We start from the raw sequence: 24,036 nt of genomic DNA on the forward strand, positions 1-24,036 counted from the left end.
TTAATATCAGTAAATGCATTTGTGGACTATGAACATAAAACTAATAGTTAACTTGTGTTATAACCTAGAATCTGTGTGTATTATTAGTCCCAGTAAGGATGGCCCATTGATACTGATGGTGATGATGATGATATTGATGATGATGATGATGATGATGATGATGATGATGATGATGATGATGATGATGATGAACAATATAATACCGATTTAACGAGTAATTGTGTGACTTAATAATATAATAATATTAAAACAAAAAATTCCTGGATGCGCTGAATAGGATACTAGCCTTTACAAAAGCTAAACGTTAACTGCCGAGAATATGACGTCACGAATTTGAAATTCATCATGGCGGCTGTAGAGTACTAAAGTAGTAAGTATATATTTTAATTTGATTATATTGCAGGCTTTCCTTTACAATCATCGACTGATTTATTTTAAACTACTGTTTATTAGATATAGCTGCAATTATTTTAGTTTTGTTTCGTTAGGTGCAAGAACAAGATTTGTGTACAGTTGAATTTTTGACAGGTGGTTGTTGACATTTTACACTCTCACTTCGTCTTTGACTATCGCTGTCAGGATTTAACGATTTGTCAAAAATAAGTGGATGTATTTTGTACATCATATTTTAGAAGACTCTTAATTAAAGTCTTCATTTTTCTCACTTTGTTAAATAGGAGATAAACTTGGAAGAGTTTTTATATTTTAATGTAACTTCCAAGTTCCAACTTGTAAATGATCAGGATGATAGTCATTTTGGCACAAACTGGAATTGGCCTGCTGAAAAACTCTGCCTGGACCTAGTTCTTTATGCACCAGTCAATTGTAGCCACGGCCCCCATGTCCGGGGGTATACTGTGGATTTCCGGGGAAATGGGCCGGTTTTTTTTACCTTACATGTGGCCCAGCAGTGCCGGGTGAATGCGGTGGTTTTGTCTTTGCGCAAAAAATAGCGGGGAATGGGCCTTACCTAGGGTCCCTGCGGTGCAGGTGCATTTGGAGGGGATTTTACCCGGGCTTGGCTGGACCGAAAGTCAAAGTCCCCGCTATTCCCCCAGACCTTGGGGGTGTGGGAGGGGGCTCGTGGTTACAATTGACTCCTGCATTATATTATACTTTTCTTATTATTGTTTATGGTATTTGTTTTCAAACTAAACGGAAAAAATATTTATCAACTATAACAGGCTGTTGAAGCTTGTCCATTTAGTTGATGTGAGTGTAACGTTCTTCTGGCCTTGCACGTTACATTAGAACAAACGAACTAGCATTTAAGGTTTGTTTACCAAGTCAAGTCAAGTAATATTCCACGTGGAACTACCACTTTCCTCGGTCACTCCGAGGGTTTTTTAATTTACCGCGGACATCCACCGAGTACGTAACCGCTTTCCTCGCTAAAATCCGCCAAGTTTCGCCGAGTTGCTCGTTTTCCGCCAAGGGTTTTATTGCCAGTTTCACCAGTGTTGTTTTGTTGGCCTCAAAACGGAACTCCGAGTTGTTTGCCTTGCAACTACCTTGCTATTATTGAAAATAAATAATTACGTTTGCAGTTATTTTGTTTATAGAAATCAATTTTTCTCGTAAAGAAAGAAAGAATACATATATCAATAAAACAATACATCTATATCTCATTCGGTTATTAATTTACCTTTCAACTAATATTCGTTAATTGCCTGTTGATATCCAAACAATTTAGATATAACACCATGTGTTTGTTTGTTTACCATTATTATGTCATACTCCTTTTGTGTTGTTGAGAACTAAATTGGATTGGAGTAATGCAGGTGCTTTCAATTGAACTATTTTATGAAAGTTACGGTGTTAGTTTGAATATTGTGTTAAAAAAAGTATTGAAACCATTACTTCTTAGTTAATAATTAGAAATTATTAGTATGAAATGCAATATAGTATTTTGACAATGTGGAAGTCACGTGATATGCAAATTTCGTAGTGACGTATTGTGCGCTAAATTTAGACTACTTTTGGTTATCTTGCATGTTTGTTATTGCGAAAAAAGCATTATTTTATTTTTTTATCAAACTGAAGGTTTAAATTTAAAACAGTGAAGAGAAATTAATTGAATACACGTAGCAAACAGAATGTTTACATTACTTTAAGTAACTGGGACTGTTGGAAGTCAAATGTGTAAAATATAATTAGAACTGGGTCAAGAATGGACATCAACATATATTGCATTTTTGCGCAGTCAAAGGATTACCAGTCGTATTATGTGCAAGTTAGTCTGAAAAATATTGAAACAACACAATAAAAGAACAGTATTCAAATATTACACAAAATCAGATACATTTACAGTAGAAGATTCTTATCGGTTTCCTCTGAGTTTTGCGGTGTTTTCACTGCCAAGTAACGCGGCGATTGTAATTATATGGTCCACTGATCAGCCTCGGAGGGTGAACGAGTGAAAACGCAGAAGAAAGCGGATTTCGATAAATTGGATTTCATGTCCGCGATGACGAAAATCCGCCGAGGAAAACGGAAAGTGGTAGTTCCGCGTGGAGTGTACTGTATGTGCTAAGATGAATACAAAACAGACGTACAAGCTTATAAGTACAAACATTAAAACTTGTGTGGAAGCTGCTGATCTTGGCCTTGGCCTAAAAAATTGCTCTAAAAGAAAAGAAGAAACTAAAAGACTGAAGAAGAATAGAATCACAAAAGTGTTACCAATAACAGGTTGCTAAAAAAGATTATCCCTCAAAATCAGATTTTGAAAGAACTGATCAGCAACTACAGTAAAACCCCTTTATTCAGACCACCTGTGGGACTTTGAGAAAATGGTCTTAAAAGCGGGGTGGTCTTATTACTGAGTTTGTGCCAGTTAGTTTTGTGAACGGTCAAGGGGTTGAATTCCTTGGATTCTCAATATGTACGAGTACATGCATTACTCGGGATTGGTATAGGGATTATAAGAAATACTAACCAAGCAAAGAAAATAAAAAAAACAGTTATGTCATTTATTCATTTAATCATAAATAATAACATGTATTAAAACAACAAAGTTTTAATGTACATAAAGCTCTTAAAATATAAGTACAGTGTATTTTTGTATCACTTAACATATACAGAACAATGTGTCGATGGACGTTTTACTTTAATTATCCCAGGGTACGTGTTGTAAACTTCTTTATACTGTGTGTCAATCGAGGTGTGAACACAAACATGTAAACCTGTCAACAAATTGCCTGCGGTCTCATTAACGGATCAATTTAACATGTCATTAATTAGAAGGGACTGGATTAAGTGGTCGTATTACTAAATTATGGGGTGCTAATTTTTTCGGGGTTTACGACCATTAAATTATAGAAGAAAAAATTTGGGTCTGAAAACAATCGTTCTTATAAGCGGGTTGGTCGTGAAAACGGAGTGGTCGTATATAGGGATTTTACTGTACCAAGAAGCACCATGCTGCATGTTTTGGCACACCCATAATATATGCATTTTGATGAAATATTCTCAAAGCAAACTCTCTAGAGTCTTACAGAACTTGTGCCCATATTTACTGGGAATTAAAAACATGCAAACAGAATTGCTAAAAATATTTTAAAAACCCTCACATATGTTTTCAGTTTACCTACCGATATAAATTGAGACGGGCAAGTATTGTAAGAAGTTCTTTTGTTTGTCTTAATATAGTATGTCATAACACATAATATGTCATAGTATGTCATTGTATATACATGAATTGCTTTAGACCTTGCAGTCAAGGATAACCCATGAAAGTGCAAGCACTTATTACCAGCGGGGTCCTTTGTTTTTGCTGATGGGACAGCAAGTGGATAAGAGAGTGGTGGGACACAGTCCGGGTGTGATACCCTAGCTCTTTTTCGAAGAGACCCCTTGGTTCTTTTACGTGCTCGGTGTGAAGCACCGATACACAGGGTACAACTTTCCTGGGTTAAACCAGTACTGAGTACATCTCTTTTCCAAACACTACCCTTTAAATGCCAAGTGCTAGGCAAGGGGAGCTACTTGTAACAACTTTTAACATCTTTCGGTATGACACGGCCAGGGATCGAACACACAACCTCCCGCTCTGTAGGTGAACGCCTTAACCACTAGGCCACGGAGACTGTACGACATTACACATGGATTTCACGACATTCAGCCTCTGTTTAGCTGTTGTAAGCATAGCTGTTACTGTCAAAGCCATTTAGAGATAGGCTTTTTATATATCTGAAAAGTTGAAACGTAAAACATTGAAACGAAAACTTGATTTTTTCCAACATGATGTTTTGAAGTTTCATAATTCCTTCATTTTTCTATTGCATTTAACAAACTTTTGTGTATTTTTCGAATATCCAGTATTTCCTTTTTAATGCTGATTATAAGGCCCTTTTACCCTGCTGTGGGCATGAATACCCCATACTGGCTCAATCAGACCCTTAGCTATTAAGTATTTTTGAGGATTGATACATGTAATTATCAGCTGTTGGAAATCCTGACTGGGTAGACCCTTATCTAGACAATGTGAATGGGAAAATGGTTAAACAGCAAACTTTTGATATTGTCTAATCCGTAATTGAGCATGCAGAGGCCCCCTGGACCCCTGGTTTCGCCACGGACCCACTTTGGGCCGAAGCAGCCCCCTGACCTCTAGCAAAAGTTTCAAATTCTATACTTTCACCCATGAAATTGCACAAGGTTTGATTGATATCACCATGGTAAACTAATAAATAATGTGGTTTTGGGACATTTCAGGTAACCCTAACTACATGCTACTCTCCTGGTGCTATACCATCTGCATTTATACGATTGGCTTGCAAAAACTACTGTAGGTTCTGACGTGACGTCAGGCTGTGGAATAATAACCAATGGCAACATTAACTGATTTCCTGCCAAATGTGACCACTCAAGACACGAGGAAACGGCAGCAGTGTTATGAGTCTCTGTCCCGATACCTGAGTGACCCGAGAAGTTCACTGGAGTGTGAGGACAATGATGCGTTTGTGAGCGGGCTGGCATCTTGGGTTACATGTAGCAACTATAAGGTAACATTCAAACTTGCAAAATAATATTTATATCAGTTAAAGGAAAGCAATTATGTACTAGTATAAAGATGGAGGTTGACGAACTGCATAACAGTTGTCGCCATACCAGTACAAAGTATGTGTACAATATCTCAAGACATGTACAATGTTTGATATACATATACCCAATTTTGCTGACAAAATGCAAAAATCCTTTAAGATTGTTCGAAGAAGAGGGGTATATTGCTTCGGTAGGTCAGTCAGTCCATCGGTAGACCAAAGCTGGTCCGAGGGATAACTCAACAATTCCTGGACGTATGGTCATCAAACTTGACATGAAAGTTGGGCCTGACCAGTAGATGACCCCTATTGATTTTAGTGCTCATCAGGTCAAAGGTCAAGGTCACAGTGACCTTTAATGGTAAAATAATTTTAAAGCTTGTCCGAGTGATAACTCAACAATGCTTAGACTTATGGTCATCAAACTTGATATGGAAGTTCGGCCTGACCAGTAGTTGACCCCTATTGTTTTGGGGGTCATTGGGCCAAAGGTCAAGGTCACAGTGAACTTGAATGGTAAAAGGTTGTCTTAGTGATAACTCAACAATGCCTGCACCCATGGCCGTAATAATTGACTTGGGGGTTGGGCCTGACCAGTAGATGACCCTATTGTTTTTGGGGGTCATCGGGCAAAAGGTCAAGGTCACAGTGACCTTGAATGGTGAAAGGTTGTCCATGTGATAACTCGACAATGCCTGCACCCATGACCCTCAAACTTGACTTTGAGTTTGGGCCTGACCAATAGATAACCCCTATTGTTTTGGGGGGTCATTGGGCCAAAGGTCAAGGTCACAGTGACCTTGAATGGTAAAAGGTTGTCCAAGTGATAACTTGACAATGCCTGCACCCATGGCCCTCAAACTTGACTTTGAGTTTGGGTCTGACCAGTAGATAACCCCTATTGTTTTGGGGGGTCATCGGGCCAAAGGTCAAGGTCACAGTGACCTTGAATGGTAAAAGGTTGTCCAAGTGATAACTCGACAATGCCTGCACCCATGGCCCTCAAACTTGACTTTGAGTTTGGGCCTGACCAGTAGATGACCCCTATTGTTTTGGGGGGTCATCGGGCCAAAGGTCAAGGTCACAGTGACCTTGAATGGTAAAAGGTTGTCCAAGTGATAACTCGACAATGCCTGCACCCATGGCCCTCAAACTTGACTTGGAAGTTGAGCCTGACCAGTAGATAACCCCTATTGATTTTAGGGGTCATTGGGCAAAAGGTCAAGGTGACCTTGAATGGTAAAAGGTTGTCCATGTGATAACTCAACAATGCCTGCACCTATAGCCCTCAAACTATACATGAAGGTTGGGACTGACCAGTAGATGACCCCTCTTGACTTTGGGGGTCATCGGGCCTAGGTCAAGGTCACAGTAACCTTTAAAGCAATAAAGTTAACAAATCTTCTCCCAGTGATATCTCAACAATGCCTGAACCTATGATCATCAAACTTGACATGTAAGTTGGGCCTGACCAGGAGATGACCCTTATTGATTTTAGGAGTCATTGGGTCAAAGGTCAAGTTCAAGACCTTGAATGTGAAAAGATTTCAAGTGATAATTGGACAATGCCTCCACCAATGGCCCTCAAACTTGACTTGGAGTTGTGTCTGACCTGTAGATGACCCCTTATGATTTTAGGGGTCATCGGGTCAAAGGTCAAGGTTAGAGTGACCTTGAACGAAAAAAAGCTTGTATGTGTGATGACTTGTCAATGCCTGCACCCATGGCCCTCAAACTTGACTTTGAGTTTAACATTTATTTTTTGGTGACCAGCTGATGACTCCTATGGATTTTGAGGTCAAAGGTCATGGTCATAACACACTCTATCCTCAAACTTTGAATGGTCATAATCTTAAAACTGCCTCAACGGCATCCAATGTCAGTGACAAATCAGCTGTCATTTCGGTCAATGCATATTTTATTCAATTGTCCATATAATCCTGACAACATGGCGCTCAGGGGGGGGGGGGGGGGGGGGGGCATAATGTTTTATAAACATCTTTTGTTTCATTCTATTTTAAAATTGGAAGCATTAGATGTTGAACACTTTCAGAGAAATCGAAGTCAGGCATTCCGAGTCAGTAAACCAATGATGGAGTGCATACATGTACATTGTATACAATAACATAATATTTTATGCTGTATTTTATAAAAGCAGTATCAAAACATTACATGTCAGGTGTGCAATCCATTGTTGCGTTGTAATTCAGTTTCCACATTTGTACAGAACTAGCATTCATCATATTGAATGAATGTGATGAAATAGTTATCAGGAAGACTAAGTCTTAATCCTGCATAAAGTATGAGGTTGTTCAGAAAGTAATCTAAAAAACCCAAAGCTTTAATGTTGTTTGAATATGTTTTTAGGTTGGTGTGAATTCAATGCAGAAGTTTAAGCTTGTCTGTATTAGAAAGAAAGGTTGAGATTTTGTCAAACATGTAGCTTTTGTGTCTTTAACGTCTTCGGTGGTGTCGTTTTGTAAAGACCTTAACCATAACCCTGAAACCATTGCCAGAGACAATATACCCATGAGTAGAATGGGACTGAGAAAAGACAAACAGAAGAGTGTTGGCGCACACTATCCAGCTCTTTTGTTGATTGTAAATGAAATGTGTTTTCAATGGTTGATAGCTGTTACAGTTATTGATTTCAAAAGCAAATATACAGATGGGATCCAGATTAGGTGTCATATTGTTCATGTGCTCCAGATATGGATGGGTTGCAGATGGGGTTAAGGCAGATCTATGAATTGTTCCTGGGTTCCAGATATGGATGGGTTGCAGATGGGGTTAAGGCAGATCTATGAATTGTTCATGTGCTCCAGGTATGGATGGGTTGGAGATGGGGTTAAGGCAGATCTATGAATTGTTCCTGGGTTCCAGATGTGGATGGGTTGGAGATGGGGTTAAGGCAGATCTATGAATTGTTCATGTGCTCCAGGTATGGATGGGTTGGAGATGGGGTTAAGGCAGATCTATGAATTGTTCCTGGGTTCCAGATGTGGATGGGTTGCAGATGGGGTTAAGGCAGATCTATGAATTGTTCCTGGGTTCCAGATGTGGATGGGTTGCAGAAGGTGTTAAGGCAGATCTATGAATTGTTCCTGGGTTCCAGGTGTGGATGGGTTGCAGATGGGGTTAAGGCAGATCTATGAATTGTTCCTGTGTTCCAGATATGGATGGGTTGCAGATGGGGTTAAGGCAGATCTATAAATTGTTCCTGGGTTCCAGATGTGGATTGGTTGCAGGTTGGGTTAAGGCAGATCTATAAATTGTTCCTGGATTCCAGATATGGATTGGATGCAGATGGGGTTAAAGGAGATTTATAAATTGTTCCTGGGTTAAGATATGGATGGGTTGCAGATTGGGTTAAGGTCAATAAATTGTTCCTGGGTTCCAGATGCAGATGGATTTCAGATGGGGGTTAGGCTACATAAATTGTTCCTGGGTTCCAGATGCAGATGGGTTGCAGATGGGGTTAAGTAGATAAATTGTTCCTGGGTTTCAGATGCAGATGGGGTTAAGGCAGATCAATTGTTCCTGGGTTCCAGATGCAGATGGGTTGCAGATAGGATTAAGGCAGATAAATTGTTCCTGGGTTCCAGATGCAGATGGGTTGCAGATGGGGTTTAGTAGATCAATTGTTCCTGGGTTTCAGATGCAGATGGGTTGCAGATGGGGTTAAGGCAGATAAATTGTTCCTGGGTTCCAGATGCGGATGGGTTGCAGATAGGGTTAAGACAGATAAATTGTTCCTGGGTTCCAGATGCGGATGGGTTGCATATAGGGTTAAGACAGATAAATTGTTCCTGGGTTCCAGATGCGGATGGGTTGCAGATGGGGTTAAGGTAGATAAATTGTTCCTGGGTTCCAGATGCAGATGGGTTGCAGATAGGGTTAAGGCAGATAAATTGTTCCTGGGTTCCAGATGCATATGGGTTTAGGCAGAGAAATTGTTCCTGTGTTCCGGGTTCCAGATGTGGATGGGTTGCAGATGGGGTTAGGGTAGATAAATTGTTCCTGGGTTCCAGTTGCAGATGGGTTGCAGATGGGGTTAAGGCAGGTAAATTGTTCCTGGGTTCCAGACGTGGATGGGTTGCAGATGGGGTTCAGGTAGATAAATTGTTCCTGGTGTCTAGATATGTTAGATAAATTGTCTGTGGGTTACAGTTACCAGGTTTAAAGGGTTTTGACAGTTTGGTTGTAGGTAGTTTTGTTTAATTGTTTCTTAGTTGATGAATTGTTCTATGGTTACTGATTATGATGGATGATAATGGGGTTCATAAATTGTTTCTTGGTTACAGATTTGCAGATGGGGTTGGTCAAATGTTACAATTGGTTTTATAAATAGTTACTGGGTTACAGATTTGGCTGTTTAATTGTTTCTGGCCTACATATGGGGTGATCAATTGTTCCTGGGTTCCATATGTGGTTGATAAATTTTTTGAAGGGTTCCATATGTGGTTGATAAATTGTTTGAAGGGTTCCAGATGTGGTTGATAAATTGTTTGAAGGGTTCCATATGTGGTTGATAAATTGTTTGAAGGGTTCCAGATGTGGTTGATAAATTGTTTGAAGGGTTCCATATGTGGTTGATAAATTGTTTGAAGGGTTCCAGATGTGGTTGATAAATTGTTTGAAGGGTTCCATATGTGGTTGATAAATTGTTTGAAGGGTTCCATATGTGGTTGATAAACTGTTTGAAGGGTTCCATATGTGGTTGATAAATTGTTTGAAGGGTTCCATATGTGGTTGATAAATTGTTTGAAGCGTTCCAGATGTGGTTGATAAATTGTTTGAAGGGTTCCATATGTGGTTGATAAATTGTTTGAAGGGTTCCAGATGTGGTTGATAAATTGTTTGAAGGGTTCCAGATGTGGTTGATGAATAGTTGCCGGGGTCCAGATGGGGTTGATAAATAGTTCCCGGGGTCCAGATGGGGTTGATAAATAGTTCCCAGGGTCCAGATGGGGTTGATAAATAGTTGGGGGGGGGGTCCTGATGGAGTGGATTTATTGTTCCTGGGTTTTCAGATGGGGTTGAAAAATTATTCCTTGTAACCTGATGGGGTTGATTTATTGTTCCTGGGTTCAAGCGGGGTTGATTCATGGTTCCTAGGTTCATGGTCGAATTCATAAATAGTTCCTGGGGTCCAGATGAGGTTGATAAATAGTTCCTGGGTTCAAGAGAGGGTTGATAAATAGTTCCTGGGTTCAAGGCGAGTTGACAAATAGTTTTAGGGTCAAGGCGGAGTTGATAATTTGTTCCTTTTATGCACATTGAGTGGATACGTTGTACTTTTGTTGTACATGGGGTTGATTAATTGTAATATATTTTTAGACAATCCTCAATTTGCAAATCCAGCTTTTCATATTCTGTTTAAAATGTGTAATATATATATATATATGAGTTTAAAGCACATTGTTTGTGATGAGGGATTATCACAGTCAATGTTAGCTTTCTATCTGGCTGTTTCGTGTTATAATTGTAAAGGAAGTCAAGCCTTTGGTGCTACCCTGGGATTTACTATCATAATCAAATAGCGATCTGAGAACCCATGTATAGCCTGCTTCACTGCGATGACACTGTCTGGCTGATCTTGCATTGAATGGAAACAGACATATTGATTGCACAATAGGTTTCTAGAATGAAATGTGCGCTCCATACCATTGGCAGACAACACTGTTGGAACATATTTATTCTCTGTATCAGCATTCAAAGCCTATTAGAGATGGATTTTATGCAATCATCAAGTATCATTAGATAATATATTTTTTCTTTGAGATGTGTGGAATATTATTTTAGCATCAGTCTGCTCTGAAAACGTGGGCTTTAAGGCTCGGACTTACAGACAGATGGTTCTTACAGATTTAGTACTTAATCATTATATGGTATGTACATTGTAGTGATATATTCACATGACAACATTATGATTTCCTTTGCAACAAGTTTTATGGTTGAGCTTGAAAGATACATTGTACATGTACTGGCCATAAAGGTAGGCTTTAAGTTAAAAGTTGTAAAATTTGAGGGGAGTTAATAATACATTTTGGTGTTGGTCATTATGTTTCAGGTATCCCTGAATGGACTTGAGATACTGTGCCTGATGATAGATCGCATGGGGGAGGACTTTCGACCATATGTCACATCAGGTAAGATTGCATGGGAGTGAATTTCCAGCCATGTGTCACAACGAGTATTACAAGCATAGTATTCAACTGACCAGGGTGGTGCTTCAATCACGCCTACATGTTTTGTAACATTATTGCATTTGATTCTTGTCTAGTTTATATTTTCAAACCAGAGAAAATATACCTTGAACTATATAGGAGTATCGTTTGTCACATCCCTTCACATCATGTTCCAAATATTTATTCGTATGTAGCTCCAAGAATGCTCAGGTATGATGGTAACCATAGGCCTTTGTGCACCTGCCAATTTTGTCACATTCACTAGGTCTTATAAGAGTAATAGCCCTTGACTTAGCAAAATGTTGTCTGAATAAGCCTGTGTCACATGAATAAGCCTGTGTCACATGAATAAGCCTGTGTCACATGTATCACCAAAAGTATTACTTATACACTCATTAAACTTTGTCGGTATGTTGGTCAATATGGGTTGTTGGGTACCTGTTGTTGTTGTCACATTTTACTTGAGCTATTGCATGCCTGCTATTTCTTTCACATTTCACTTGGTCTTGCAAGAGTTATGGCCCTTGAGGTAGTAAAAAATGGTCTGAAAAACTTAGTGTTGCATGTAGCACATAAAATGACTATACCTACACACATGAATCTTTATAGGAATGTTGATCAGAATGAACTATGGCTCACCTGGCAATTCTTTAGTTATTACCCTAGACTTAGTAAAAAGTCAAAAAGTGAAAAATCCAATTCAACAGAAATGGATACTTTTTCAGAAATTTGCCATTTGCACAAACACTTCAGATTCAAGTGAAAACTCTGATGCAATCATTATATAAATCAATTTTTGTACACCTTATGATGATAAATGCACGTGTAATCAATTCATGCATTGCAGGATGGATAGGCAGTTTCCACAAAAGATGTTGACCATTTTTTATCCAAACTGCACCAATTTTGGTTACAGTTTTTATTTGCATACTTTTTCAAAAGTGTTTGATAACTATGTACTGATAGCTGCTCCAGCATGTGTTTAATAGTCCATCTCCAGGCACTATTCATTGTACTCCTGAAACAATTACTAATTATTAGACATTCCACAATTCTTAGTAACTGACATTGTGGAGAAACAGTCCCGAGTAACTGACATTGTGGAGTAACAGTCCCGAGTAACTGACATTGTGGAGAAACAGTCCCGAGTAACTGACATTGTGGAGTAACAGTCCCGAGTAACTGACATTGTGGAGAAACAGTCCCGAGTTACTGACATTGTGGAGAAACAGTCCCGAGTAACTGACATTGTGGAGAAACAGTCCCGAGTTGTGTTGCTGTAAAGAGGTGTTGTTTGTTTCAGTCCTTCCTGCGTGTGTGGACCGCCTTGGCGACTCAAAAGAGCAGGTATGCTGAGTTGGGATAACCAAGGATGCATTAAAAATATGCTAATGGTTTATTTGAAGGGATTTATATGACGGTTATGACATTATAAATAGTTCAGTATAACTTCTTTTAATATAATTTATAGGGATGGCAACGAGTAGTAAAATTAATACTCGAGTACTCGGACGATCGTTCGATCGAGTACTCGGGTACTCGATTACTCGGAAAAAAGAATATGTGTTCGCCAAGACAAGATTGTGTATACATGTATCGTTAATGGCGTATATTGTGCGTTGATCGTATTATTGGTCATTTTCACCTTTAGAGTAAACTTTCATTACGTATTTTAACAAAAAATGATATAAAACGAAAACAAATGTTGTTTCAGGCTTTTAATTTGTTTTATTCGTTTCATTTTATACAAGTATGCACTGCAGAAATAAACAATAATCAGAATCACAGAATTACAATGAACGAAAATTAATAGCATACATAAAAAAGTGAACGAAATTCAATTGTTTACTCTACAAATTGTTTTTTAAAATGATAGTTTTTCGTACTTTGTAATTGTTGTTTACCTCATTAATATTCATAATTCTTGATTTTAAATATCAACAAATCAAGTGTAATAATCATTGCAAAAATAGTTAAAATACGCCCATTAAGAAATCAATTCTCGTGAATTTGGCGAAAGGTCTCTAATTGGTATACAATAGAATTGTGTAGGTGAAAGTACCGCTATCAAAACTTCGCTAATTGACACCAGTGCTAATTTGAAATAGGGGCCCTTTGTTGACAGTTTGCAACTATCACAACAACTGTCAACTTATTGATTGAGGTCAATTGTATACACAGCGGGGATAAAAGGGACCGTAAATTGTCCTATTGGCAACTAACCAGATCTGATATTTTGTCTGTAAATCGTGTATTTGGTGATTTTTTGATTTTTGTTTCCGAGTACTCGAGTAGTGATTTGGTACTCGAGTACTCGGACGTTCGATCGAGTACTCGAGTACTCGGGTACTCGTTCCCATCCCTAATAATTTATGTTTCAATTGTTTCCTTTAGAATTAAAGATTCTTTGCCTTGTTTTTCTATGAAGGATAAATATCTGCCAAGTTAGAAAGAAATATTCATACTCGTGCTTTCATTTTTAAAGAGTGTTGGGTTGGTGATGGTTTAGCAATAGCACTTCTCACAGTGTCATGAAGCTCCATTAGAGCTGGAATAGTTCTTACCCTTAAACAACAAAGACCAGAGTATATACATATAGCCTTGTAATTAGATAGGAATAGGAGGGTTTTGTTTTGGGTGCCAGATGTGAGTGCCTGTTACTGTAGAGTGGGGATGCCTGACACATGTGTTATTTCAGGTGAGAGACCAGGCCCAGCAACTGCTGCTCAAGCTCATGATGCCAGCGTCTACTCCACAGGTAAGCCCTGTTCTTCTCTCATACTTGCTACGGCAACTGGCACCTATAGACAGGTATACATGCAAATTTTTTAGACATGTGAATGGATTACTCACAAACCCATTTTAACAGGGAGAATTTTAGGGAATTGGAAGGTAAAATAAAGCAACAGAAATTTGGAGTGTTTATTGAATTTAATTTATTACCCAAATGAAAGGATGATGTACACTCTAAAATTATTGGCTTATAGCCATATTGGGATAATTATTTATTATATTTTTATGCTTCTAGCATAAAAGGCTGATGTGGTTATAGTTATTAAGTTAGGATGGATATTCATGATTCACAGTGATACTTTCATGACACTAGTTCCTTTATGGAAGTTCACATTTTGTTTTATATGAATAAGGTAAAAAAAGAGTTCTTGTTTCCGGTCACCCGACTGACCGTAGGTTTTACCCCCTGGCTGTACTTTTTTTTTGCCCAAAATCAATTTTTGTAGACCTGAGTCCTGGGAGAACGGTACTGGATACGAAAAATAAAATATGCTATCCGACAAGGATATTTCAACAGGGCTTTCAATGGACCCTACCTCTCGTGAGATCATAAAAGTGTCACCTTTGACCCGAGAAAATTTCAGTGCAAGAGTCGTTAGTCCTGAATCTAAAGGTCAATGGGGCCGCAAACCATGTGCTGAATGTTTGTTTATTCAATTAAAGCATCTTTAAAGTAAACACATGTCAATAGCAATTAACGCCCGAAGTGACAAGTGAACAACCCTGTCAATTAACAGCAGTCAAACTCAATGTCGTGAATAACTCCGCCATTATGTAAATGGATACCTTCAGCAGTTTTAGCTAACTACGAACAACAATGTTTCTATATCAACAACGTTTACTTCCTGTCAATTTTATTGAAAGTGAAAGGAAAATCCCGGAACAACTTACTTTCGACCACAGCCTATTTTTGACCGCCCTCTAAATATAGGTCAAACACTTCTATTTTGCGTCACTTCCGGTCAAAATAAGCTCCAATTGTTAACCATAACAGTAGAACTGTCAAAAAACTTCATTTGAAAAAGAATTGGATTGCTAGTGTTAATAAAACAGTTTTACTTGAAACAACACAAATTGGTCATTTTTAATTAATGCCAAATTAAACCCTTCATTTAGAATGATTTCAGGTGTAAAATACTTCTTTAAAATCATGTTGTTTTTGTCTGCCAGATTTAACATATCTACCAGAGCCTTAAACCTATGCCCTATCGTTTTCTAAGTATAGTGCACAACATTAATAAAAGTGCATCAAAATATGGTATATTGCTTATTCTAAAATTAATGAAATTGATCTACATGTAAGTATATTGAATTATAATTGGGCTCTCATTTATCATAAAATTATGCATATTGCAGCCTAGGCAGGTCATATGAGGCTCATTCAGAGTTGGTCCAGTGATAACAGGGTTCATGATTGGTGAAATTATCATTTTGTACCCATATGAAAGCCATTAGAAGGGATGATGCATTCCTTTGCCCCTCTTGTGGTAATAAGTAACTATAAAGTGACTGTTTGGCAAATATGTAAACATTTTATTACTTTCATTTTTTTTAAAATACTTCATACAGTTAAAACAAGTTATACGAATTAACATGAACAATACTGTGCACAACTTTTGTTGTGTAGTATAGTTAAAGGTCATGGTCGAAAATAGGTTGTATAGGTCAAATACAACATGTGACAGCTGACATTTTGGATGCAAAATGTAAACAACATAAAATGTAAACAATAGACAATTGAAACAGATTTTATTTTTTTTGTTTTTTTTCAAAGATGAATGATTGCTTTAAATGGTACACACAAACATTTATCTTTTATAATCACTTATTTATGATTGAAATCTAAATAATCGAAAACTGGTTGTTCCGGGATATTTGACCTTAATCCTGGTCTTTCTACAGTTAAGTTCTGTTACATAAGATATTGATTGCTTTGCCATTTTTATAAAGGAACAATAAAGGTATATTGGCAATGGGAACACTGAATGTTTTTGTTTACTTCCGGAAGAATCCTAAGGTAAATGAAACTGAAAGTAAATGCAAGAAAAATGTCATCGCATGTTGGATTTTGACAAGGATACATCGGATAACATAACAAACAATACATACATCCTTTTTAACTCAACATTTACCGGTACAACTTCGATAGCATTGAAATATATCGCCAATTTTTGTAACAGATCGCTATGAACATCTAAGATATTTCAGTGACCAGTACAGGATGTTGCTATTTTTAGTAACAAAACGTATTTCCTAGTTATTTATAGGTTCTACATCGTAGTATTTTGAACTAGATGATTTATATTGTTATTATTATTATATTAAATAAATAAAAATTGGATATTTTTACAACAAACAAGTCTTAAGTCATTTCGTCCCATTGGTGCAAAAAGGTACCAAGCGACATTTTCATACTTTCGAGTAAATTGAGTTTAAAGGTTTGGCGGTTCCTAAAAAATCAGAAAACAATTTTGCGACTTTGAATCTTTTATCACTTATCTCAAATGGTTTATTTAAATTGTTCCTTGAATTGCAAATCAATAAATGGATAATTAAGGTTAATTAGTTAATTTTGTATCATGGTACCTTCTTGCATAAGGTGATTAGGTAAAACAAATAATGTGAAAAGGAGCCATATGACAATTAGTACCTTGTTGCATAAACCTCAGTTGGAATAATCAGATAAAACTGCATGCTATAAGGTGCCTTATGTCATATGGTACCTTATTGCTTTATATTTTAGGCATAAATGTCAAACACAAAACATAAGACATGTTCATTGATCTTTAATATTGCAACATTTGGTACAATATGTCAATATAAGTGATTATATTTATAGTATTATAGTAAAGTAAACGTTATAATAATTCATTTATGGTGCAAAAATTTAAACAATATTACAAAGAACAAGGCTATGTATCATGATTTTTAATTCCAGTTCAGTGTAAATGTACTAACGTTTGTCATAATTATTACACATGTAAACAGTTTTGGCACAGAAATTATACATGATTTTACTACAAAAGGAAAGCATTTTCCAGTATAAAAAAATGAATCTGTTCATTTTGAAATACTTAGCTTATTCAACATCAATATCTTCATCGTCTGAAGACTGGCACAACATCTATGTTTGTTATGCTGACATTAAGTGAGAGGTGAAGAAATGATCTCCTTTGTGCAAAGGCCAACATTTCCATCTACCTTGTTATGGTTGGTATAGCTATCTCTAGAAATTAGTCCATTTCAAACGAATAGTTCACAAATGTATTTTTGGGTGAGGATTTTCTTACCTAATCAATTTAACAAGTAGCCACTTTCTGCGCATACAAGAGGTTGACAATTTTAAGTTTGGACAGTATTTTTCACAAATTTATTGTACTCTACCATATGGTTGTATTTGATTGAAACCACAACACACAGGTTTGTCTTTCGTGTTATCCATTGCGACGATCACACACAGACGTTTTTTGCTGTTTCTATAGTTGAGTGAACAGAATTACATTCCATTTGAGGTTGTCCTGACACAAGGAACTTGTGACAAAGGGGTTTGAGTTGTGGTACTTGTTGGTGTGAACAGAAAGGATGACGTTACATATTAGTTTCTGTTTTGTCAGAGATGTACACAATCTCTTGCACATAACCTTTTTAACAAACTTACAAAGTGTTTTTATGAGACATGTAGCTACCTCGGAAGAGCCTCGTTTGCACTGGGTCTTGTTCCAAATGTGACAAAATACTTGTTTATTTCACAACGAATAAATGGTCAAATGGTCACATGGTTTTATACAGTAGTTTAGCTCACTGACATATGAAAAGAGAGTTGTAAGGCCTAAGCACTGCCTGGTGAGTCCAACGTTTCAACGAAAACACTACTGAAAGTTTTTGCTCTCTCTCTCTCTTTGACCTTTTCCGTCTCTTCTATTTCATTTACTTTATTTAACTGAAGTTCTTCGTATTCTTTGGTCAAGTTTTCATTAGTACTACCATCTGCTTGCTACCTTCTATATAATTCACACACGAAACATTGGTCCTGTTTTGGCTTGTAGAAACAAAGATTGTAAGATTGTTCTTAACATTTTGATTTCTCTGGTGAACTGCGCTACCCTATGGGCTTGTCCAGTGAACAAAATGTTCACTGGTTTGCAATATAATGTAACACTGGCTTTTACTTCTTTCTGATACATCATAAGTTATAATTTCATTTTATCTTTCTTTTGGTGCTCTGAAAAAGCAGTTTCCATCTCCACGGACGTTAGCTCGCTTATGTTCATTGCTGACTAGAAAGTTATCCAGTTGTGATGTGTGACTGTCGTACAATTGTTGGATTGTATGTAACGTTATACTTATACTCTTTGCTCTTTCCAAGTGGCTCTAATTGTTAATTTTATTGTCTGTTGGCATCTCTTATTTTGTGAGAGTGTTATACTGTTCATTGGTTTTTGATGGACATCTCTCTGTGTTCTTTCGCAATATGTATCTAATGCTTTAGAATTATTTCATGCAATAACGTACCACATGCCATAAGGCTCCTTTTTGCATAAAAAATATGTGTAATGTGTTAAAATATTTCAATGCAGAAAGGTACCATGTGTCTTATAGCACCTTCTTGCATACACCAGATGGCATATGGTACCTTTTTCCACCAATCAAAAGCACCAATTTCACTTGGTACCAAACTGCACGAACTCATATCTCAGTCAATATTCAATATTCAGGGGAGATCTTTTTAGACCAGCTAGAAAAAAGTTATGTCTAACTAAAAATAGTGAAAAGTCAATTTTGGTCAAAATGTTGTTTGGTACCTTTTTGCACCAATGGGACGATTTGATCTTACACAAGGGAGCTTATGGTACTGTGCTAATGCTTACAGACAATACATTCAACATGTCGATCCAAAGGTTTATAAAAAAAATCAAAACAAATCCCTACCTTCCGACCCTTAGGATTTAGAGGCCCGTGACCAGAAACGAGAACTTTTTTTTTGGTCTAAAAAACAAATAAATCTGTCTGCCTAGGTTGTTATACTAAAAATGAAAACATATAGATTTAATCATTATGGCCCTGCAAAAAATTGCAAATGCCGTATAGAAATCATCCTGTCTGTCTGTCTGTCGGTCTGTCTGTCCGTTCATCAATGTTTTATTTGTTTCTCTTAATATGAAAAACATTGTTTTAGCAATGTATATGAATAGAAGGTAAGCAAATTTGAAACTTTTATTATTAGCAGTTGAAGAACTGGTATTGGTTTTGCTTGTTACAGATATATACCAATGAAAGTACAGTGTTTTTCAATTTCTCAAGATTCACACATACTTTTTAATATAAATGTCTGTTGATGGTCATCCCTCATTGATTAAATTAATGTGAATTTCAGAGAAAAAATATGATCCGAGAGCAACATCTTTATGCCCTCATCAAATGGGCACATACGATAGCATTGTCTGTCCTCCGTCAGTTGTTTTCATGTAGCTCTCATACACCAGGCCTCAATTTCTCGAAACTTCTTAAGCTTAACAGGCTTAAGTCGCTTATTTCAATTAGTCAAGATACATACTGAAAATGGATTTTAATAAATGAAAAATGGTTTATTCTGATAATCATACAGATTATTCCTAAATAATTTCCAGAATTTCTTGAAGAAGTAAATATAACACATTTTATAGAACAACAAAAATAGTGAGATTAGCTTAATCCTGTTATAAGGGACTTAAGAAGTTTCGAGAAATTGGGGCCAGGGGATTTTGAAATAACCTGGAACAAATTTGGCACATAAGACAATGTGTCACATGAAAGACCGAGGTCCCTACCTCAAAGGTCAATGTCATATTTTGAGGTTTATCATGGAATGCTGCATAAATGCACAAAAAGTAAAGGTGGTTATCACCGGCCTTAACTTTGTCATGCAAGGGGGTATTTTGAAATAATTTGGCACAGATGTTCAGCACACACAGTTAATGTGCGAGACCTTATTCATTAGCTTGAAGGTCAAGATCACACTTTGAGGTTAATCTTTATGGAATAACCAAGTATACATAGATTATAGGTGGTCATGTCCAGATTTCTCATTATTCAAGGAAAAGCTCCATATTCAGTTTATGAATTCTAAAGACGTCTTAGATTTGATATAACAAGCACAACATGAACTCCAACAACTAAGTGACAACTGTTTGTTTATAGCTGTAAGCTATATATGAACAAGAGGTTAACGGTTTTCCAGTATTTACACCGGTATGTGGCACCCATCTTGCACTCATGTCAAACAGTGTTAACGTAGGAACAAGAGGTAAACAGTTTTCAGTAGGTGTCAGATGCTACCCATATTGCACTCATGTCACTTCCAAACAGTGTTAACATAGGAACAAATGGTAAACAGTTGTCAGTAGGTGCCACCCATTTTGCCCTCTTGTCCTGTTGAGTATCAACAACAAACAATTCACAGGTAGGAACAAGAAGTTCACAGTTTTCCAGTAGATGTACGACTAGGTGCCACCTATCTTGCACGCTTGACATGTTTAGTTTCAACAACAGGACTGGTGTTTATATTAAGTAAAGCCAAGCTGTGGAATTGTACTTAAATGCCACAAAGATCGAGTATTGCAGCCAACTATCCATCCAACCGTCTTGTGATTTGGTCTGTTATTGTAATACGAACTTGTGTCGCTCAATGCTCCAAAATTGTATTACCTAAAGTCATGAAACCTTAGGGCAATGTACATGGGGTTATAACATTCTGTGCCTGGGGTTTTGTTTCCCGTGAATTTCTTATAACCAGATTTATTATTTGAACTTGCAAAAATTTGCATTTCTGGACTTGTGTCGCTCAAAACTCCAAAATTATATGACCAAGGGTCATGAAAGCTTAGGTGAATGTCGTTTTTTTTGTTGAAATTGTGCACCTGGGGTTTTATGTCCCGCTGCACTTAGTATAACCAGAGTTATTGCCCTTTAATAAGCAAAAATTGGCCTTTCTGGACTGTATAATCAAGGTGCCAAAGCTAATTTGTAAAAACAGAGGGAACCAGTATGAAATAGGAAACTATACTACCTAGAGTCAAAAAACCTTAGGGAAATGTTAATAGGGTGATGATGGTGTGCACCTGGGATTGTGTTTCCCACTGCACCCAGTAAGAGTTTACCTTTGAGTTAGCAAAAATTGTCATTTCTGGACTTTCGTCAACTATAACTCCTAAACAATTTCACCTAGCGTCATGAAACTTGGGGGAATGTTGTTCAGGTGATGAAGTTGTGCCCCTGCGGTTTTGTTTGCTGCTGCACATAGTATAACATGTGCAGTTGATGATTTTTGACCACTGTTTGTTTCAGTATGTTTTTGAGCGAATCCTGAGTAATTTCACACACAAGCTGTGGCATGTGAGAGAGGGAGTGCTCATTTGTCTGCAGAACACCATCAACAGGTTAGTGGTACCAGCGAATAAACAACAACTTTCAACAATCTTATACAAACGGTGCTAGTTCATACATGTACATATTTGACATATGAAAGATAGTTGAGGAGGGAGTGGTGGGACCATCTCATCAACAGGCGTACCATATAATATCGTAAGATCAAGAATTTCAAATAAATATTTAGTGAGCTTCACAAATTAAATTGAAAGTTTTTTTGCAAATTCAAATTAAGTTGCCCTTACTTATCATAACTTGATAAGCTCCTAGTTATCTCATTGATGTTAATAATTACTACACAGAGATATCAAGTCGAAAAAGCAAACGTTAGTTACATGCACTGATAAGACAGCGCCAATGTGTTTATATGGTATCTTGGTATTACACATGGAGGCTCCAAAGTAATATGCCTTGATGTCAGATTTAATTTAAAAACAAAAATACCAAAAAATGGGGATGACATAACCTTGTTGCCTGAAAGCAGATTGCTAATAAAAACATCTTATATACTTGAATTATGTCATATATATAAACTCTATTTTAAAGTCAGTGACATTTCCATCTGAAGTATAGCATGATTTATGCATAACATATGGGAACCCGGACAAAATTTCTGTATTTCACTCTGTAGTAGTAATAGTGTGCATGCACATATATTCCTCACAATATTACTCAAAAGGAAAAGGCTGTTTTTATGCCCAATATAAAGGCCTTTTTAATACCTATATTGTGCTTACCATAGAATGTTATTTATTCATGGATACCTGAGCCTCAACATTTCAGAAAACAACTTTTGTTGAAGTAACTGACCTGTCCATTATTATTATATCATTACGTGTCTATCGAGTGGGCAGCAAGAATACATATCCACCAAAACATAAGTCTCTTATATTTTGAAAAAGAAATAACTCTGCTTGCTCCTTGGACACGTCTCAACAAATTAGAATTGACAAGACTCTTAACCACCCTAATCATGTGACCAGGGTTCTCAAAATGTTTGAGTTGAACAGGCCAAATTGAATTTGTAACAGGCTTTCTAGGGGGGCCCGAGGCCCCCCCCCCACTTTTTTAGAACAAGAATGCAATTTCCTGCATTCTGAGCCAAGGGTACTGTTTTTCTAGGAGCTCTGAAGTGAAAAAATAAATTTAAAAAAACACTTATAATTTGGACTTGCATACATATTTTGCGAATCCTATAAGTTCATTCATATTTGCAGTGAATTCAAACATTTCGGCCGTGATTTGAAGTTTCTCACACGACGATTATTGACTTTAATTTTACCGATAATCTTACAATCTAGACGCAGACGCGGTAAACACAGTAGATAGTTAACTAGCCTAGAGAAAAATGGGATCATACGGTATTCGAATGAGCGATTTAAATACAAATTATTGCTAAGCGACTTTAATCTCAAGTTTAACTTACCGGTATTAAAACATGTATTGAAATGTGTGGTACATGTCGGCTGCATATCAAATGGAAAAATGTGGTGTGCTCGTGCTCTGACGTCAGAAAGTGTATCGTTTGATCTGCAGCCGACATACAAGACACATTGCAATACATGTGTTAATTACTTATCCTTTCGCAGGTGTTTGTGATGGGATGGGACTTGCATTATGCGAAATAAATAACAATTGATTATTGCGGATTTATTATTGTAACGATTAATGAAATGTGTCTTAAAACCTGCCATTTAGCCTGTGTATACGCAAAGCCTAATAATTACTACATAAGTAAAAAGTAAGTTTTATTTCGGACGAGGAAAAAATTAACTCAGTGAACAATATCCAAAATATTTGCATTATACAGTCAGCTAAATGTGTCTCCTGTGATCTACCAAGTGTTAGGAACGATTACACCCATCTGCAATCACGGCCAATTAGAAGATATCGAGTGTTCATCGTAGCGAAACATCTATTTTTAGCAGATGGTCGGGTAAATCTGATGGTTGTAATTTTGCCACTTTTATTGGGGTGTCTATGTTCTTTTTTTGACATCGACAATGTTTTCTTCTAACAGGTAACTGTAACAGCGTATGCGCGAATTACGGAGAATTCTTACCAATACAATTACAAATCTGAAGACTATTACATACGCCGAAGTAAGAATAGATAATCAGTATTAATGCGGCGTTCACACAGTGCCGATTATGGCTCCCGTTTGAGATCAGACAGCGCTACGACACGAAAAGCGAAAAAGTCGGATAACTATCCTCAATGATCTGGAATGTCCTATCATTGTCTGAACCCAGTCGTATATGTTGGTAACAGAGTCCTACGGATCGGGAATGGTCCGGAGAGGTCGGCCAAGCACTCCCGACAGTTAGGTGCGTCCCGTAACATTCGGGAAACTCAGCCGATTTTGTCTAGTCGGATTACAATCGTGACTATGTCGTGACAGATTCGGTCGTTTTTTACCATGACAAAGATACAAATCGGATCAGAATCGGATTTAGAACGGGATAATTGGGACGAATTCTGCTGGAAACGGCTGGATCGGGACGCCTCCTGAACGATATGTTGTCGTGATTAAATAAATGTTTTTACAAATTTTAATAAAAGTTTGAATTTCCAGCCACGAATCACAGGATCTTGATCAGACT

At 37.2% G+C, this 24,036-nt stretch overlaps 1 protein-coding gene across 10 annotated transcripts in view; it reads left to right on the forward strand.

The window, feature by feature from the left end:
- Positions 1–328: 328 nt before the first annotated feature.
- Positions 329–24,036, forward strand: part of LOC128234750 (CLIP-associating protein 1-like) — a 126,087-nt gene continuing 102,379 nt past the window's right edge. For all 10 annotated transcript variants that reach the window (XM_052949219.1, XM_052949223.1, XM_052949220.1 and 7 more), the window contains exons 1-6: positions 329–370; positions 4,717–5,006; positions 11,119–11,197; positions 12,540–12,583; positions 13,935–13,994; positions 21,353–21,444. In XM_052949219.1, coding sequence (XP_052805179.1) covers positions 4,830–5,006; positions 11,119–11,197; positions 12,540–12,583; positions 13,935–13,994; positions 21,353–21,444 — 452 coding nt within the window. In that variant the 5' untranslated portion in view covers positions 329–370; positions 4,717–4,829. The remainder of the gene's footprint in view (positions 371–4,716; positions 5,007–11,118; positions 11,198–12,539; positions 12,584–13,934; positions 13,995–21,352; positions 21,445–24,036) is intronic.

This window comes from Mya arenaria, chromosome 5 (assembly GCF_026914265.1).
Source record: "Mya arenaria isolate MELC-2E11 chromosome 5, ASM2691426v1".
Lineage (NCBI taxonomy): Eukaryota > Metazoa > Mollusca > Bivalvia > Myida > Myidae > Mya > Mya arenaria.